This window comes from Agelaius phoeniceus, chromosome Z (assembly GCF_051311805.1).
Source record: "Agelaius phoeniceus isolate bAgePho1 chromosome Z, bAgePho1.hap1, whole genome shotgun sequence".
NCBI lineage: Eukaryota > Metazoa > Chordata > Aves > Passeriformes > Icteridae > Agelaius > Agelaius phoeniceus.
The window spans coordinates 71,220,862-71,241,634 of record NC_135303.1 but is presented as its reverse complement, the minus strand read 5'-3'; the positions used below and the strand labels follow the sequence as shown (position 1 = coordinate 71,241,634).

The 20,773-nt window shown below is 39.4% G+C and overlaps 2 protein-coding genes across 2 annotated transcripts in view; both read left to right on the top strand.

The window, feature by feature from the left end:
• The window catches only part of DMGDH (dimethylglycine dehydrogenase), a 40,962-nt gene extending 33,528 nt beyond the window's left edge, over window positions 1-7,434 (top strand). Inside the window, exons 15-16 of the mRNA XM_054652531.2 lie at window positions 4,877-5,011; window positions 5,763-7,434. Coding sequence (XP_054508506.2) covers window positions 4,877-5,011; window positions 5,763-5,978 — 351 coding nt within the window. The 3' untranslated portion in view covers window positions 5,979-7,434. The remainder of the gene's footprint in view (window positions 1-4,876; window positions 5,012-5,762) is intronic.
• A 4,245-nt stretch (window positions 7,435-11,679) lies between these two features.
• Window positions 11,680-20,773, top strand: part of ARSB (arylsulfatase B) — a 65,773-nt gene continuing 56,679 nt past the window's right edge. Inside the window, exons 1-4 of the mRNA XM_054652117.2 lie at window positions 11,680-12,062; window positions 14,829-15,015; window positions 17,262-17,452; window positions 17,994-18,201. Of these exons, the coding sequence (XP_054508092.2) occupies window positions 11,748-12,062; window positions 14,829-15,015; window positions 17,262-17,452; window positions 17,994-18,201 (901 nt within the window). The 5' untranslated portion in view covers window positions 11,680-11,747. The remainder of the gene's footprint in view (window positions 12,063-14,828; window positions 15,016-17,261; window positions 17,453-17,993; window positions 18,202-20,773) is intronic.

The following is a 20,773-nucleotide window of genomic DNA, read 5'->3' as shown; positions in this document are numbered from 1 at the left end:
AACAAGGATGAGCTGTTCTAAGGATGTGCCTCCACCCTTTTATTTCTTTGACAGCAGGCTTAGATTTACAGTTTTATTCCCTTCTCTTTCTAGTCATTTGTTTTTCTCCTGGCCACTTACCAAAACTGCCCCTCAGTTGTTTCTGTCCAGCTCGTGTTCCCATGGTCCTGGCGTGGAACAGCCCGAGCTCCAAGAATTCTTGCAGCTCCCCCTGATTGCATTGTCTGCCTTTGCTTCACTTTTCCAGCTTGCATCCCTTTTGTTCTGAGAGGAATGACTACAATAGTGGTCACTGACTCACTCCATAACCTGGAATAGGATTGTGTTCCATGCCAGCTTTACTCCACACAAGAAAGGGAAGAGGAGGAAAAAAAAAGAGCAGAGGCTTTACTGAAAAAGGGCTAAGGAGCTGGGGGATAGGAAAAAGGAGTGATGGATAGGAAATTTGAGATGGAGCATGGTACTTCTTTCCCCTCCCCCTCCTTTCAATCCCCATTTATTATGCCTATAATCTGTTGAGTGTACTTTTCCACCTAAGTCCCATCCCCATTCAAATTGAATTTCAGGAGCGAGTAGAACTGTATTCTATCATTACATCTTTTGGTGTCCAGAGGGTCAAAAAACAGAGAACTCATTCCATAAATTTATACAGGTTAGGAAACATGCTAGAAGGAATCTGCAGAGATTTTATCTGTATAAAATGCACATCTAGGTGACTCCCTGTGTGTTTCTTTGGCCATGTAAAGGAATAAGCACCACTTAGATAGGGATTTTTAGCCAAAATAATTCAGTAATTCATCAGTTATTTCTATTGTATCAACTTCCTAGAGCTGACTGCATACAAGAAGAGCTTAGGTGGATTGAGTGAAAGATGCACGGGTGCAGGTGCTATACATACAGAGTGGCCACCTCCCTTAAAAAAATTTTGTGTGGTGTTTTTTGTAGTTTTGATTTGCTACAGAAAAAGAAACTTGTCAAATATTTGCTCTCTGAGAAGAAATTTGTCTTCATTTATCAGGCTGGTGAGGCAGAAATCATTTGGAGTGTTACTCTGAAATAATTAAAAAGCATCTAGCTATGAAAAATTTCATAATCCTGTATAGAGGCTGCCTCCAAAGTGTTGTAACATTATGGTTATGTAGATGACAGCAGCTGTTGGTGCTGCCTTACTCTGTTGGGTCACTTTGTCTTCATAATTTGGCTCTATGCCCACAGTCCTAAATGGTATTCTGAATAAATTACAGCAGTTCCTTGTTGAGAGAGTTGTATATGTTTGCTGCAAGTAACTGTTGAACAGATATAGCATATTTCTTTTTAGAAACTTCAACTTAATTCTGATAAACTGCACAGACTGAGAAACATGGAAAGAAAAGTTTTTGAAAGGCTTATAGATAATTTCTATTCCTTTGCGTCCCTTAAACTAGAAGAGGTTTTTGCAGAGGATTAGAATTACGATTGGGGTGCCATTGAAAGCCAGGTACATTTGAAACACAGTAAGTTACATCATCAAGGTACCTCACTGTGCATAAAAAAATCACCTTGGTTATTGTCTTGTGAAATCTTTCTAGAAGACAGTGGGTTTATCTTGTGCTATCAAACACATGGCCACTAACACAAAGTAAAAGCCTGATAAGAAGGATAAGGCAAAATACAGTGTGTTAATAGATGAACTAATCAATGGTATCCCTTTAACTACGTGCTATTTTAAAAATTTGGCTGATTTGTCTTTGTGATATGATTTTTCATTCTAATTTTATCTAAACTTATCTAACACACAAATTAAAAGGAAAAGCCCATCTTTTTATCTGGTGAACTGCACTCAAATTAAATGAAGCTAAACAGTAGATATTGTCTTTATCTTTGGTGTCTAAGAAGTATTTTTATTTTATGTTAAAACCATTACATCTGCCAAAGCTTAATGCTTTGGGAATTTGTGCCAAAGTCATGGAAAGTCTTCTCTATTTTATAGCTTTTTAGAACTGTCTTAACTTCAATTAGTACAAAGATTTGCATTGCTCCTACACATTACATAATTTTTTTTAAACTGTGACAGCAAAGAACAGCTTTAAATTTTATATTTGTTCAAGGATGGAATTGTTCAGTGTTTTCATTTGTTTATTTTTCTTCTGTTTTGTTGGTTTTTGGAGATTTTATATTCATTTATTGGATTATACTGGTTTAAATATGATTTTTTTTGCATTATATTTTGTATGACAGGATAAAGCCAACAGAAGCAGTATGAAAATTGACTATTTTTCTCCTAGAAAGAGGAAGCATTTTTTACCAAAAATAGCCAGACTGAGGTTGAATGCATCAGCTTCCAAATTCTGTTTTGATTGGAATGAACAATCCTATGACACATACGCTTAAAAAGCAAAAATGAATAAAGGTGGGAATACATTAGTGTGAAATTGCCATGGGTACCCAAGAACTGTAAAAGAAGTAAACTGAAATACTTGAATTCCTATAGTTGGAATTTAAGAAGGTGCTTTAAATATTTAAAAGTGCATATAGACTGGTAGTTGTGCATTATATATGCACATGTATTTTCACACATACATTTTTATGCATGTTCATATTGTGTTCAAGTATGTATGCATGTATGCATCTGTTTATGTATTTATACATGTAGATACACACATTTTTGCAGTGTGTGTGTATATATGAGAGGTGTGTATTTTGAAGAGTTTGAATTCTAGGTTACATCCTGGTTATTTTTCCAAGCTATCATTCTAAAGAGACTGGAATATTCTTAACCTTCAATGAACAGAAAATGGCAAAAAACAAGCCCTTTACATTAAATGCTCCATGTGCATCTTCAGTTAGCATAATAGCTATGTAGTGGTTTATTCCAAGAGGCCAAAAGCTTGGCCAAATTAAAATGATTTGGGAAAGGATTTTATTTTGTATCTGCAAACAACAGGCAAAAAATGATCCATGCTCAGGTAGATTCTAAAGCAGGCTAGTTGCTGGTTCTAGGGCATATAACATTGCATTTGAATACTTGCATTTAGTTCCACAGTTACATTCCATGTGACTAAATACCTGATATTAATTAGCTTGAATAGGAAGGAATTGATTAAATACTGAGTATCCCTGTAGAATGTTTACTTCTTGGTATTTCTCTTTGTTATGCAAAGCATTTTAGTCTGTGAGCCATGCTATGGTACACAGTCTTATTTGCATTTCTAGTTGTAGGTGTTTCCTATAGTTGCACCTACCATGTAGCAGAAAAGTGAGAGGGAACTACCAGTAGCTGGTTATTCTCTGGTGTTAGATCTTTGGTTTATATTTTGCAGTTGCATCTCGACATTATATTCCAAAATGAATCCTCACAGTCTTTTTTCTGATCTGAGCTGTATTTCATGCTTTTTTTCCCTTAAAGGGTGTCAGCTCTGATCTTTATGTGCAGTATCTGCTTTATCCCCAGCTGAATCACCTTGATTTTGAGACTAACTGCTCCTTAACTGGTTCATAAGTTTTTTTCACAACTGCTCACAAATCCTAGCCTTTCATAGTGCAAAAACTCTTCATCACTGAAATAATTTCTTCTGAGCATACACATGGATTTATATGGACCTCAAGAAATACAAGAACACTGAACTAACTGTGTAATATCTATTCCACATACATGTTGCTTGTAATTCTGACAGTGCAATAATTCTCTACTGAAATTAAAGTACATTACCAGAAATAGTATTTATTTTCCCTTAAACACTCATCAAATTAATATAATTCCTTCTTCAGACCTGAGATCAACTGCCTTAAAATGGCTTTCACTGCTAGTGAAGAAAAGGCTTGAAAGCTAGAGGACTTTGTAACTGCTGTTATATTTCTGCCCATGGGGAGGCTTGTGTGTATTTGGCATTTTAGTTTAAATGCAATTCATTTATTCTGTCTGATCTATGCCATAGGAGAAAAAATGGACATCATGAAGAATTTCTTAATGGAAAGAGTTGTTAAGCATTGGAAAGGTGTGTCCAGGGAGGTGGTAGAGTCACCATCCCTAGAGATGTTCAAGAAACAACTGGACATGACACTTTATGCTATGCTGTAGTTAACAAGGCCATCATTGGTGAAAGATTGCACTCAATGAGCTTCGAGGCCCCTTCCTACCTAAATGTTCCTGTGATAGAATAAGCTCAATGTGATCAGATGCAGTAAATACTGTCCTATATACCCTTGAGGGTTCTGAAACTTGCCAATGACTACCTCCACACTAGTCACTCATTTGTGCAGTCTTCTTCTGGAAATATGAGAAACTGCTTGTACCTTTCTAAGCAGACTGAAAAAGGGAACTCCAGACAAAGCAGTATTCTTTACAAAAGATGCTGCATTGTCCCATAAAATGGTAGATACAGAAACAAAATGTACCTACCTTAAAAAAAGGATAAGGAGTAAACTGTCAGCTATGCAGCCTGGCAGAGACATCAAAGTGGAATACTGGCAGGTTACTGTCATAAATTGATGATGGCTTCAAAAGGAAGTGTGTTGACAGAGCAAGGCCCAGACTTCAGGATCTGGGTATTGGAATTCACTTCTTCTCATAGACACTGAAATGATGTACAGTCTTCTGGTTTACAGCCTTAACTGGGCAGTTAGTCTTTACTACAGGTCACTATGTATGTGTTTCCAATACATTGGAATTATGGATATTAAAGGCTGAGATCTAGGAAAATGAATACACAGAATAAAGTTACCAAGATACGATGTACCAGTATAAAAATACCAAGATACAAGATATACTATCTGCTAAAGATTTATTTCATCTATATTTCATATAGAATACTCATGTGATGGGCAAACACATTAAGATACATTTAAATATTGGAGAACCCAAATAAACATATATTATCATTATCTTGTATTTTTTCAGGCAGCAGACTTTACAGGAAAACAAGCACTGAAGCAGATTAAAGAAAAGGGGCTCAAACGACGACTGGTATATCTCACCCTGGAAACCGATAATGTTGATCCAGAGGGAAATGAAAGCGTGTGGCACAATGGCAAGGCAAGGACTATAGTTCATGTTACAAAAAATCAGTCTTAATTCTCCATGAACAGAATCTTTGTGTTTCAAGTGTGAATGCGTTATTTCTATTTTACTGGCGCAGAACAATTTGAAGCTATGATAAACACACTAATGTTCAAGCAAGAAGTAAAGACGAAATACCTACAGAGAAGATGTGAAATGATGTCAAGTCACTGAAACTAGGGTTGGAACAGACTAATGTATTGTCATCCATTCTCTTCTTCTGCAAGTTCACTGCTGTTTTAAGAAAACACCTTTGCTACCCAAAAGAAATTAAACAGCCACGTTTGGGGCTCCACACTTCAGCACATATTGTGTTGAAATACTCACTAGCAGTTAAATTATTATAGATAATAAACATATGCATATGTATTGTATATGTTCCAGTGAAAACTTAATTGAACATAATAAGAACACGGTAAGAACATATTTTTAAGAAGCAAAAACTTCGCGGTTTCAGGTGGTGTTACTCTCTATTGAGAATATTATGAACTGCATGACACACTTGAAACTTGCATGATGTCTGAAGTGTATAAACCAAAATGTGAGATGTCTAGTTGTTTGGGTTCTTGGCTGGGGTTTGCTGCTTTTTTTGTTTTGGTTAGTTGGTTGGGTTTTTCTGTTTTGGTTGGATTTTTTTCATTGTTGTTGTTTTTGTTTTGGTTTTGTTTTTTCTTCAGAAAATCACTGCATCTTGAAAATAAATACAATTGGTTTTGGTTTTTTTCAGGTAATTGGCAATACCACATCTGGATGTTTCAGCTATGGAGCTCAGCAGAGTCTAGCTTTCGCATATGTTCCCATGGAACTCAGCAAAGTTGGACAGAGATTGGAAGTTGAACTTCTAGGTAAAAATTATCCAGCAACCATTATACAGGAGCCACTGGTGCTGACTGAACCAACAAGAATGCGCCTTCAGAAAAAGGGTGAAAGTCCCAAAATATAAACACAGATGACAATACAGCAAATTGTGCAGTAGGAAATAGTGCCATTAATATGCATAAAATTAAGAGAATTAAACTACTCACATTTTCTAATTACTAAACTCAAGATCTTCATTGCCATTCATGAGTGAGAAATTTGATGGCATTACTTCCTAATTCCCTGTTATGTGCTGTTCACATTAGAGAGCTGAGCAGAGCTGATGAGCTGCTGTGTGTTCTGCTTCTCAGCAGCACTTGAGAGCAGAAAGTGCACATCATTGATTCAGCTTGCTCCCACATTGGCTGGCAGATCTGTGTTAAGCCATATGAGAAATGTGCTCTTGATTCTGTCCAATAGCAAATTCCTTCCCTTCCCTCACACTCTCAGTTCCTCCTTTGCCTGCCCTTGAGGTAAGGTAGCTTATCCTGTCTTTTTTACACATGAATAGCAAGCTTACCATAAAATCATGTCACTAGTTCTACACAGAATGCTTCATAAGGAATTGAAAGACATCCCATTAACCATTAAAATAATAAAGGCATTACTAAAGGTAAGCTGAACTCTGGGAATTTTTTCTGTGTGTCAGCCTGGCAGAAATTCTCATAAAAGACCAAAATCCTGTTCCTCTCAATGAAACGGTTATAGGAAGCCCATTCTTCACTGTTTTACATAAATCATGTGGCACATTACATGTAATATGCTACAAGAAACAGTATATTGTTGCTCAGTTTCTGAACAGAACTTAAGTTACAGATTTACTGTATTAAATCTGAACCACTAGACAGGCACCAAAGATAGTCAGTTTTTTCTTACTGTTAATTATAGATTGAAGCAACAGTATGAGCCATATATTATTACATAGAAATATTAGCAATGAAAAAATATAATTAAATTCATAGCAAAGGAGTTTTATTGAGTGTTAAATAGTCAATAACCCAAGTAAGCAGCATTGGGATAGTGTGTATGATGGGAAAACACTAAATTAATAAAACACTAATTTGTAATTCAATAATATTCTCAACAATTCTTTTGAATAACACTGTTAAAATTTCCAACTTAGTAAAGGAGTCCTTTAGGCTATAGATAAATGTTTTCGAAGTATGTATGAATCATGTCCAAAATGCACTTTCTTCAAGAGAGTTGGTGCCTCTAAATCTTCAGCAAAGAAGCAAATGTATAAATAGTATATACCAGGAGAAACACAATTTGAGTAATGAACAGTCACTCTTGATAAAATAAGCTGACATTACATTGTGCTGTTTTGAATATCTTTATAAAGCAGGTCAAAATTAAATATATGAGCTCTGCCTGTCATGCTATCTTGAGTGAAAAAATCCATTCAGAAATTATTTTCAGTTATACTTTCAGAAGTGATTGAGTTCTATTTTGCTGAACCATCAAAATGTTACTTTTCCTAAAGATAACATTATTTGTAATGAGGCACTTAACCACTATGACTCTGTGAGAATTTAAGAAATCTGAAGTACAACCCAATGTTGTATGGTTTTATTTATACTGTGGAGAAAAAGAACGATGCTTAGAAACATTGTTTTAAATGTTAGTATTTCCCAAGATTATGCAAATTCACTAGACACCACATCCTGGAGTGTAGTGGAACAGTTACTCTGAGACAGATTCATCTATACTTTCCTAATTAGCTTTGCTATGCCAAAAGTGTTGAACAATACCTCCATATCCCAGCCTGACAGTAAGAATCAGGTTTGTAACTCTTTTCTGACTCAGAAGAAAGATTAATACATCAGCTGGATCAATCTGACTGCAGAGGGGACAGGCTTTCTGCAGCTTGAGCAAAGAGGGATGAATAGCAGATACAATTCCTACAGTCAAGTGAACTCAGGACCTGTACCCTCTGGCAGCTCGTGCTGCATTTCCAGCTGTAACCTCCCAACCCCTAATTTCTACGTGTAGCTGACCAGACTTCTCTCATTTTACAGTCTAGTATTATCCAAGCCTAGACACTGATTTCTCTGAGGGTTTCTCACTGACAGGTCTTGTGACCCAAGACACACCAAGACCAAGCCTTGGCTAATTAGTAGAAGCTGTATGAGGAGTTGCTGAAGTCAGAACTTCATCATGAGGGACAGACACTGATCTCCTCTCTGTGGTGACTGGTGACAGAACCCGAGGGAATGGCCTGAAGCCCACTTGGGGGAGGTTTGGGTTGGATTTTATGAAAAGGCTCTTCACCCACAGAGTTTTTAGGCACTGGAGCATGTTCCACAGGGAAATGGTCATGAAACTAAATTCGTTAGAGTTCAGAGAGTGTTTGGACAAAGCTTTCAGGCACAGAGGGTGATTCTTGGAGTTGTCCTGTGCAAGGCCAGGAGCTGGACTCAAATGAGCCTTGTGGGTCCTTTCCAATTCAGCATATTCCATGGTTCTAAGTTTCATTTAACTTCACCATTTAGATACGCTAACTATGTTTCTGGGTCAAGGCAGTATAGTTTCTTTCTTGCAGCCAGCTTACAAGACTAAAACAACTTCGGATTCATCACTGACTACATGTAAGGCAAATTAAATATCTTGTTGCTGTCTGTTACTTCTTAAGAATGCCTTTGTCTTCAACAATTAATTAGGAGCAGAGACATCAGAACTAGTTTTAAGCAAGTATTGATGAGATTAGAGGTGCTGTAGCTGTGATAGCAATGTTTGAAAGTTATCCCTAGTTGGCCTGGCTTCTTCTTACTGCTCTGACACCCAAGTCAGCCTACTGAATATCCATCAGAACAGCTCAACATTGCATTCTGCACAGCACGGATAAATGAAAAAGTATCAGGACAAAGCTTTACAAATCATGCCAACATACAGGTTCACATACATAAGTCAATCCTTTAAAGTTATTTTAAAAAAAAGTACATAAACCTGAAGAAATGCAGTGGGGGAAGCGTTCAGCAGCTATTGTAGTTTCCTGTTACTTCTTTTCATTACAGATTGAGATATGGTGTTGCCTAAACTTGTGCCAAGACACAGCAAGAGGAAGTGAATTATAGCAAGAATGTTAAAGTATTGCGTTTTAAGAGGGCTTTTAACCAATCAAACAGAAATACCACTCTAGAAAGATTGGCAGGGACTTCTTTAGAGTCTTTCTCAACCTCATCAGTGAACAGAGGAGACACATCTGCAATGAGGTGAAAAAAGGATGGTCATCTAGGACATTTTCTGAAATACTCAAATCAGGATATGTAAAAAGCAGTTTTCTCAGACAGTTTTGTTTCCCGTTTTCCTATATTTTCCCATGTCCAGAGTTTTTGCACACCAGAGTAGATGTTACTATTACCATTTGAATTTTTGTTCCAAGTTTCCATATGCTACTGCAAAAAGAGTCCAAGTCATGCTTTTTACAGCATAATAAATCCACACTGACACTGTAACCTTGTGTGTCACACTAATGACTTCTTTAATCACTGATCCCAAAGCAACATCCAAATTATTCAGAAAAGACAAACTGAAACATAAGAGGCTAAACATAGACCATTTCCTGGATTTATTCTTTTTATTCAAGAGAATACTGTCTGAGAGAAATAGTTTTTTCTGACTGGGGTTCCAATTCCCTCAACTAGTAATAAAATTAATAAAAACCCAAAAATCCTAGAAAATCTGACAGGCGGCAATATTCAGGCTGACTGTGCAGTATCTGCAGTGTATATTTAAGACAGTTCAATGTAATGTTCTAACTATGGTCAGGCAACCAAGGTTACCCAGTTCTAGTGGAACAGGACAACGAGTACATAACTCTTGATGTTTCTCTGCAAGGAAATATGAATTCAGCTACATTTGAACACCATGATAACTTTGAAAATATGAAAGGTGAATAGAAATTACGAATTTTGTTTCAAAATTTCTGGTTTCACCAGCACTGTGCAGTTTTCAAAGTACTTATTTTGAGTGAACAAAAAGGGTTTCTGTGGGAATGTGCTAACACTTGAATGAAACTTTACCTGTAATAAGGCCATGGAAGAAGTTAGAAAAAGAAACAGTTCAGTGAGACATTTGAGACTGGTCATGGGATCTGAACTAGAAACAAGAGAAAATGGAACCTTGCAGCTTTTAAACAGTATGAATCACATTTCAAGAAAGAAATACTCATAGTCACATACTAGTTTGTCAGTGATCCTGGAATTTACTTTGGAGAAAACTGACTTTAGGACAGTACTGTTACTTCTCATTCCAGTCCTGGCTGTAGATTGTAGGACATTTTCATTGCAGAAAAAAAGCTGACATCACTCATCAGAGCTGTTGTTTTCAAACCAGCGGGGAAACCTGTGGGATTTTAAAAAACCCAACTTTGTAGCTTCATAGGCTTATCCGCTAGACTTCATTAAAACAAGCAGGAACTTTCTCCCTACAGAGACTTGGTCAGGAAATAGTCAGGAATCCAGTATACTCAATTTTTGGCTTTCTAACCAATAAAAACAAATTTTAATGTGGACTTTTCTTCTGCCTGTTACCAAATGGCTATATTTGGAATATACATATTAGCCATTCTAGCTAAATGGGAAATATATGGTTGATGTTCCACTGGACACTGAAATATATATATATGTCCCCTGGATGAATAAAACTGACAGCTGACAGCTGTGAAAGAGCTGACAGCTATTTCTGTCCTTTCACTCTCTTAAATTTTACATCAAGACTATAACTAAGGTAGATTGCAATATTGCTTTCAACAATTACATGGTTTGAAGAAAGAGCCCCCTTGACATTGCTGCTATTTCTGCATCACTTCCTTCCTACACTGTAACAGTCACAAGCACCATCTTACAGCCAGATCCAGGCTTCTCATCTAAATGGACAAAATGGAGAGGAAAAAGCACGGGGTGCTTATGATTTTGCAGGGGGGTGGGGGTTGAAGAGGGAGGGAAGACACACACATCTCTCTCTCATGTGTGTGTGTGTGTGTGTGTGTATGTGTGTGTGTGTGTGTGTGTGTGTGTGTGCAGAGTAGCAGCTGATGCTGACAGAATAGTTTCTCCAACAGGAATAATCGCCGCCTCGCTCCCCTCAGCTGCAATCTTCAGCTTGTTTTTCCCTGTCCTGCACATTGGCCGGCAGCAAGGCCGTGTGTGTTGCAGCTGCCTTAGTGCTTGCACACAGAATAAGCTCTGTAGCCTAGCTGTATAAAAGACGGATGAGCCGCTATAAAGGCAGAAGTAACAGTTTAGATAATATTACGAGAATGCAGTCTGTCCTGTCCTCATAATGTCGCACTGACTTCATTAGAAACACAGATGACTTGAGATACAAGCCTGCGCATAATTCCCTGGTTCCCCTGGGAAATGCTTCGAGGTTTGAACCGGGTGTTTAATATCGGAGCTGAAGCAAGACAAAATTAGAAGGGACCGCCAGCATCAGCGGGCTGCATACTTTGCCAACACCGGCAAAACCTTTACAATTTCTTTTTTAAGCTAATACCAAAACCCATCGGCGTAAAGCTGCACCGCTCCCCTTCTCAAGCCGCGCAGCCGCCATGCCCCGCTCCAGGCCGCAGCGCCGGCCGAGCCCTGCCCGGGCCCCGCCCAGCTCTCCCGGGCCCCGCCCAGCTCTCCCGGCCCTGCCGCGCTCTCCCGGCCCTGCCCCGCTCTCCCGGCCCTGCCTCGCTCTCCCGGCCCGCCCGAGCCCTGCCCGAGCCCTGCCCGGCCCCGGGCCCCGCCTGGCTCTCCCGGCCCTGCCCGGGCCCCGCCTGAGCCCCGCCCCGTGGGCCGCGCCGGTCGCCCGGAGGGCGGAGCCCCGGCTCGCGGCGCTCCCCGCGGCCCAGTTCCGGGTGCCGGGGATGAAGGGGATGGCGCGGCGGGCGGGCGCGCTGTGCCCGCGCTTTAGCCGGCTGCTGTGCCTGTGCTTCAGCCGGCTGCTGCCGCTGTGCCTACCGCTGTGCCTACCGCAGCCGGCGGCGGCGCGTCCGCCCGCCCCGCACCTGGTGCTGGTGCTGGCCGACGACCTGGGCTGGGGCGACGTGGGCTGGCACGGCTCTGCCATCCGCACGCCGCGGCTGGACGCGCTGGGGGCGGGCGGCGTGCGGCTGGAGCGCTACTACACGCAGCCGCTGTGCACGCCGTCCCGCAGCCAGCTCCTGTCGGGCCGCTACCAGGTAGGGCGGGCGCTCGCACCCCGGCCGCGCTGCCCGCGGGATGCTCCGGGCGCTCCCTGCTCGCTGCTGGCAGCCCCCGTGCCGCTGGGGCTTGCTGGGTCTCTGTGCCGCTGCGCTGCCGAAACAGCTGCTCGGAAGCTGCAAACTTCGCCTTGCGAGCTCGGGAGTAAACTAGACATCAATCGGTGCAAATTGTTCTGTTCCAGAAAAGCCGAGGTGCTCTCTTTGCTTCGGTTGGATTAACAGGCAGGGCAGGCTGTCGTGGAAAATATCCTTGCCCTAGTCGCCTGACTCTTGGGATGTTTTTCCACTGGATAACCCGGTCGAGATGCAGAAAGGAGCAGATGAGCATTACTTGTTCAGTTTTTGCTACATATTTCCAGTGCAGCGCCCAAATGCGTCAGTAGCTATACATTCACCTCCACCTGGTACAGGAGGTGAAGATGTTCTGCCCTCCTCGATGGAGTGCCCACAGAGTGGTCATTAGTTCTGGGTGTTTAAATAGTTCATAATGATTTTATAGTGATGATCCTGATTTTCCCAGGTTTTTTTTCCTTTCTTTATCTCCCCCCCCCCCCCCCCCCCCAGTTGTGCAGGTTTAAGATTTGGGCTTTATAATACTGGTATCATTCTACCCTTTCCCATTCTTTTTGCAGTTTTGGCAAAAACCTGGGGAGTGGGGGTAGGAAAGAAAGTAAGGACACACAGCATAGACAGAAGGAAGAAACTCTCAAAGGGTTAAGTGTGTTTCAGAAACTTCCCCTCTGTCTCAAGAAGTCCTGCACATCCATGTTAACCATAGTGATTGCCAAATAAACTGCTCTGAGTGAAAGAACATAAATGTCATCCTGTAGTAGTGGACGCTGTCTCTTCTTGCAGGAATGTTGTTCTAGGTGACACTCTTTCCAAGCAACATTTCTCTCTTTCCTGAAAAGTCGAAGAATGGATAATGATGAATAGGAAAAAGCAATTTACATTATCTTTACCAACCCTTGAGGTTGTTCTATTAAATAACCTAAAATATTTTTTTCATAGTGAATATTTTTAAAATACAGTTCATAATCTGAATGTGCTTTCTAAGAAAGTGGCCACTGCTGCATCACATCTTTGAAGTGGACTTTGAAAATACCTATAGTTAGTCTGGATTTAAATTCATCCCATACATCTGTCTTGATAATTTAATAATCTTCATATTGACCACATTGCAATTGGGTCAAATAATATTAGAAAATTAATTTTCTTTTCTTTTTTTTTTTTTAAATAGAGGAGGCATTCCATGCAGCAGTTATTATGCAGCAAATATGTGGGATCTTTTTTAAAATTGTTTAACCCATGGATATGATTAATAGTTTCTTAGAAACTTGAGAAAGTAACCTAAATCTGGAGATGAAATTTTGGTAGTCACCTTGCAATCCATCTGAAAGAAAAGCAATGGTATTGGTCTAAGATAGCTATAGATATTTTTTTATTATTATTATTGCCTCCTTCTCCTTGTTCTCATTTTCCAGATACAGTGCAAGATGCTTTGCTAGTTTGTGCATTCGGTATATTAATGCTTTCTGTAATAAAGCATTTTAAAATATTTTAAATGTTTTTTATGTTAATAGAAAATCTATACTATAATTTTATTTTTGGAACCTCCTTGTTCAAAGAAAATGAGGAAGTAGTAGACCCTTTAGAAAAGGGCCTTACCCACTTGCCTAAGATCATGGCTTATTTGTTTTAAAAGTCAGTTTAGAGAGTTGCTAATTTTCAAAGCAATGCTTTGAACGTTAATAGTGCAGCTTGCTACACTGGTTTGCTTAGTGAAGTCATAAAATCAGGTATTATCTGCTACAGGGGATCTTGGAGACTTTGTGTTTGACATGCACATAGATTCTAGCATGAAGATTGCTAGAAATGTTTAATATATAAACGATATATATACTTGTACGTGTATGTTTGCAGGTCTAGGTTTAGGGAAGTGCCTTTTTGATTGTGGAGAAGACAGAGATGACAAAACAGTTTATAGTATCATTAACTGAGGAGGTTCCTTATATCGAGTGTGATATACTACTTAAAGTATTGTTATCAGTGATGGTTTTGTAAACAAATACAAAATTCATCACTTAGTAAGACTGGAAACTTTAGTACAACTATTGAATATCAGATCTAGTCAGTGCGAAGCTTTCCCCAAATCCAAATGCTTTCTATAGTGCTTGTACTCATTTAAAGCATGCAAATAAATATACAAGTATGTATATATAATGGCCATTCAGAAGAGTAATAGAAAAATAGTTTTATTTTATTGACCTTTCCTCCAGTGACTGTTCTCTGACACAGGCAAAAGCTTGATAGATTCACCCGCCATGTGCATTTTTGCCCATTTCAGTCCCATTTAAAATCTCTCACTCCATCTTGAGATGTTCCTAGCCTTCAAACAGACCATAATGATGATTCTTACCTGTTGGATTTCTAGCTAAAAGCATAAAAGGGTTCGTGTGTGTTCGTTTGTTTGTTTCGTCATTTTTTAAATTGTTGATTAAAGTGCTTGATTTATGCCTGGGAAGATATTAACTCTTGCAGTGCTATTTTCTTGTTTTCCTCCATGCAGCCCCTGCCTTCCACCTGCAGCTTCCTCATCATCTTCAGTGCTACATTGGTAAAATGAAGAGCCCCTAAAAATAATCCTAATCTCTATGCAGCTGTGCTTCTTTTTTGCCCTGCTTATAAATTAACCTGTGGGCTGCACTGTAAGGGATCTCTCACACTTCTTTTCTCTGCTAGATCCACACAGGTTTACAACACCAGATAATATGGCCATGCCAGCCCAGCTGTCTGCCACTGGATGAGAAACTCCTCCCAGAGCTACTTCAAGAGGCGGGATATGTAACTCACATGGTGGGGAAGTGGCATTTGGGGATGTACAGAAAAGAATGCCTTCCAACCCGCAGAGGATTTGACACTTACTTTGGTAATGGTTTGAATTAGTATGGGCAATAAATGCAGTGTTGAAAAGGATGAGAAACTGCCCCATTCTTGTAACAGCAGCAGATTTACTGCTGATTTATAAGTAAAGCCATATCTGGGTATGTGTATTTCCAAAGTACCACTGCTTAAAAAATGATAATGCCTTAAATGTATGCTCAAGCTTTACAACTTACTGAAGAAAGTATCAGAATTACTGTGTGGCTCCAAGTAAAGTGTTTCTCTCTTTCCATTTTCTCTCACTCCTCCCTCCTTCCCAGAGTTAACTTTTTACTCTGAATTCTCTGTCTCCTACCTACAGCAGCACAGGGGAATAGGGAAGGGGGGGTTACAGCCAGTTTGTGTAGTTTGGGTTTTCCAGAGCTGGTGATGAGATGGTGTGAAAGCCTCTATAAAGTAGTATCCAAAAACTCATAACTTAGGAAGTGAAGCTCTCAGACTAAACAGTAGATTGTCTAAGTGTGAGTGCATTACTTGCAAAGCAACTTATAGCTATGCATTGTTTATTGTTCCAAGTGTGGTTTGGGCTCCTGTCCCAGTATCAATTCCACTTTTATTAGTTTTGCACAAGTGTCATGGATGGTATATGACTTGGCCTGTCTGAGTCTCATTCTGCATCTCATTCTGCACAGCATTGAGTTCAAAGAGGTCCATCTCCACTTGGTTGTTTTTGAGACACTTTCCCTGAATGATGAATTTCAAAATAGTTAATTTCAATGCAGAAGCCTGTGTTGCTCTTGTCTAACCTGCAGCTTAAATGAAGAATGTGACTGTGCTATATATGTGCCTTTAATAAATTATGTTCATCCAAACATGAGGTGGAAAAAACAGGTGGTTTCCTTCTTTTCACTCTTTGGGGAGCTTAGGGCCATGGTTTCACAACTGAATTAAGCTAATATATGTGGATTGCGATATAATGGCTCTCATTGCTTAAGCATTTGTGCTTTCTTCTATCCCTTCACAGGAGCTTGGGATCTCCTTGGTGGCATGGGTGTAGATAGGCTGCTGTTCCTTGTGAAATCTCACCCTGGGACTGAGCAGGCTTTTAATTCAGGAGCCTGAGGACAGGCTGGGTCTGGGTATTGTTTTTGGGTGCCCAATGTGACATTATTTTTCCGAGGATATAGTGGTTTAATATCCTGCAATGTTCATGTGATTCCAGTAGGCATCCATTATGATTAGGGATGTTTGATTCCATGGCACACTTGATGCAGTCTCGCCCAGTGGGCATTCAAAATGGAAAAAATGCAACATGTGCCTCTGAGTACATTGATGTAAGCAATCTGCCTATAAAATCACTTCACCTTTTGAAAAACTAATCATTTTATTCTCCTAAAAATATTGTAGACATTTATATTTTATTTAAGATAACTTTATTTTTTCTGTACATTTGTTTTTGCAGAAATTACCAGCTGCAGCTGCTGAAAAAAAAGTTCAAGTAAATTTCTTCAGTCTTGGATTTTTGTCCCAAGTTCTTTTTTTTTGCGGAACATAGGACTGTATTTTTTTCAGATTCATCAATTTTTTCAGGATATTGGGGGAGAAATCTAAAATCTCATTTCAAATGTAATTTTTGAGATTCAAATGATTTTGAAAAGTTTTATTTGTGCCTGCTAAAACACAAGGGCGCTCCATGCCTAACAGGCTAGCCCTAGGTAGGAGCAAATCCATACATGCAGGATTTTTACCTAATTTCTTTTGGAGATCTCTAAATGATAGTGTCTTTTCTTGACCAGCTGGTGTCAGCAGTGGATCAGAAATTACATTACAGCAGACATAGATGATTAATTCTTGGGTGTTTTTGAATAAATGGATTTTAAAATTCCAAACTTTCCAATAGAGGTGGAAGCCTACATCAAAATACAAACATAGAAATCATACCACCAAGAATCAGACTAGTTCACAGCTAGATCGCTGCCATGGCTCCTAGTGCATTAGTTTAGTGCTCATGGACATCCAAGTACAAATAAGAGGTCATTAAACTGCTTTCAAAATGTTTAATTTCTTTTGAAATTAATGCTGGCATTAGCAATTAAAAGCCTATGAGGTATTAAATGTGGAGCTACTTAGACATGTCAGGGGTCTCACAGTAGGTGGTCCAGGGTTGAATTAGTGTTTTAGCTCAAAACCACTAATGTTTTGACATTTGTGTTTGACTTTTTTCTCCTCCTGATGTATGTGTTTATGTGACACGATGTTGGCCTGCTTATTTGACATCTTTTCCTGTTGTAGGCTATCTCTTGGGCAGTGAGGATTATTATACTCATGACCACTGTGTCCTCATCAAAGCAAAGAATGTGACGCGCTGTGCTCTGGACTTTCGAGATGGAGAAGAAGTTGCAACTGGATTTAAAAATGTGTACTCTACAAATTTATTCACAGAAAGAGCTATAGATCTTATAGCAAATCACAAAACTGAGAAGGTACAGATAACTTTAGCATTAAAGAATGTTTCTAAAAACATTGATGAAATATTAATAGAGAGAGCTGTGTTTGAGCTGCAGTTCACAGCTATTCAATAGGTGCATAGAGCTAAATGTGAGAAGTAGCAGTGGTAAAACTCACCTGCTGCCAAAATCGGCTTTGTCTGCATGGTCCTGGCCTGCTACCCTTCTCCATTTCTTCTATTTTAATACAATGAATACATTTTTAGAAATAGTTGAGCAAGTAGTTTGCACTTCTAAACAGAAAAAGGATGCTTAAGCTGACAAGTTTAATAGAAAGAAATTATTAACAATTATGTGATGAAGAAAAGATAGACCTGATGTTTTTCCACAGCTTTCCAAGAGTAATTTTTTAAAGCTTTCTTAGTTTATGTGCAAAGAATGGAAGATGTAGAAGTTGTAGAAGAAATCAAAAGGCACTACCTGCACAGTTGATAAAAGAGGTCTGCTTTTGCTGCAGTAACTTTTGCACTTAGTACTTTATGTTCAACTAATTTCCATTTTATCCCTTCCACCCCAGCCCCTCTTTCTCTATCTTGCCTTTCAGTCTGTGCATGAACCTCTTGAGGTCCCTGAAGAATACTTGAAACCATATTCTTCCATAAAAGATGTGAAAAGGCGCCATTATGCAGGAATGGTGACGCTTATGGACGAAGCGGTAGGAAATCTTACTGATGCTCTGAAAACATACGGTCTTTGGGACAACACAGTTTTTGTTTTCTCTACTGGTAAGTTCCTTCAAGCATTCTTTCAGTAATAACTTTGCTAACAAGCTGATTACAGAGAGATCTGGCCCCTCTGTCTTGCCTCTGGATATCTTCTAATGACATCATAGTGATGAAAGTTGAGCAGGAGTTTATATGAAACAGCAGTTTCTCTCTCTTCTCTTAGGGCTTTCTCAAGCTTGACAAAAACAACTCTGTGCACATGGGGGATGCTCCTGGTGGTGTAAAAATACCTTTATAAAATCTGAGGAGTGCAGTGGAATTAGAAGCATCCTACTTGACCCTGTAGTTACTGAGGATCTGTCAGAATTGAATCCTTACTGATGTATGTGTTTATGTTTTTGTCATTTTTGAAGTATTTCACTGGCATCTTAGTCCCATGAAACAAAGGTCTGTTAATAAAACAGCTGAAAATATGATGAGCAGTCTAGTCAGCCAAGTTACAATCTAAGTTTTTGTACAGGCACATGATGTAAGTATGTACAGGCACATGATCCGGTTTCTAGGTTATTATAGTAATGTTAATAATACATTGCAAAGCAGTCTCCTTTGTTTCCAAATTAAGAATGAAACAGAACTTTCTTGAAATACAGCTGCTTGGCTGGCTTTCAGGAACATATTTACTCTTGTTTGGTTGGAAATGGGAAGTAGCCTTTCAATGCATACAGTTGTTCTTTTGTCCACACTTTACATATTAGAGCTGTCATAATGGCAAATTAATTTTCTGTGAACACTTCAAATACTACATAAACAACTGAAACAAACAGACGAGCAAAACAAAAAAAGAACCAACCAAAGTTTGATGAAAATGCACTTATGTGTTTTGAGTTTAGCAGCTGCTTCCTATAGCACTCAGGATGTTGGAGTTTAATTTTGAGTCCAAACCTTATGATGTTATATTTGTGACCAGGTTTTGCTCTAGCAGGATTCGATAACTCATCTATGCCTATTTCTGTTTGCAATGTTTTTATATTTAGAACTGAAAGTGAGCAAAGACATATGGAAAACTATACCAGTATTTATTCCATATGGAAAAAATCCAGTCTTTGCTGAGGCTGGGGCTTGGAAGAGTTATTTCAGTAATGTTTATTCAGTACATTGTGGAATAAAACTAAATACATCTGAGCTAGAATTACAAGGTATGAGTGAATTAAAAAGACAAATTTGGTTTTTTTTATTTATGAAGCATTTATTTTTTCTGAATTGTGACAGTGTACCCTGTTTTTTAACAGTGATGATTTTGCAATCAGTTGCAGATATATTTCAACAACAGTCAAACAATCAGGAGAATCAAGTGCCTACCCTATCTAATGGGACTTATTTGGAGTTAATTGACAGTTTAAACTTCCAGGAGTTAAATTTAATATGATCAAAATGCATGGAAATTGGACTTAAATAAAGCAGGACAGGGGCCAGTGATTTGGGTCTTTTCAGTGTTCTCTCTTTACTTCACGCAGTTATTCTTTACAGGCATAAAACATTGCATGCAATAAGGACTCAGTTTCAAAAACCAAGTGTTAAAACCATAAAATATTTTTTAAAGACCAGAAAAAGGAAAAATCTTGTCAAATTATTTGGTTTGTCTATATTTTGTTAGTGCTTTTGCAGGTGTTGTGTTTCAGAACAGACATTAGAATATGGTTGAAAAGAAACATGTGAGGGCCTGCAGTTGAGCATCTCTTGCAGAGAGCTGTGCTGTGTCAGATCTCCCTGCACAGCTTCCAGGTCGTTTGGAACTGGGAGTCCTGCTGTGCACTGGTAGCTATAATATGAGTCTACGATTATAGTATGATGTACCTTCAGGTCTTGGGGACATGTCTGCTTGGAGAAGTGCTTCTTCCTGCCCCAAGTGCTGTTCTGGCATTGGGTAACCCTTTTTTAGCTTAGTGGGACACAGCAGGAGACACACACTTTTATCCTGGTATCTCCATCAGGCCACTTTAAAGAGGAACTAAAGTTCTTCTACACAGTTCACAAGACTCTTTCAAAATGTGCAGTATTTCCTTTTGTCAACTGGCATGTTTTCAGGACAATTCCTCATAAATTCTTGATCATAAATTCTTTATGATCAAGAACTCTCTCCAAGAAAGTTCTTCCCAGTTTGTGGGATTAAGAATCAATTTAAGGAATTCAATGAAGACTGCAAGGGAGAATCTAGGGAATGATAAAGTTTATCCATAAGTTTAATGAGCAGTGTTAAAGACACAGAATCATCATACTTGCTCAGAGGAATTTGGGGGTGCTGGTGGCTGAGGCTGGACATGCCCCAGCCATGGGCACTCCCAGCCCAGAGAGCCACACGTGTCCTGGGCTGCATCCAGAGCAGGGTGGGCAGCAGGGCCAGGGAGGGGATTCTGCCCCTCTGCCCTGCCCTGCTGAGACCCCACCTGCAGGGCTGCATCAGCTCTGGGCTCCCAGCACAGGAAGGACAGGGACCTGCTGGAGGGAGTCCAGAGGAGGCCACAGAGATGGTCAGAGGGCTGGAACACCTTCACTATTAGGACAGAGAGTTGGGGTTCTCCAGGAGAAGAGAAGGCTCTGAAGACACCTTACTGCAGGCTTTAAGTACTTAAAG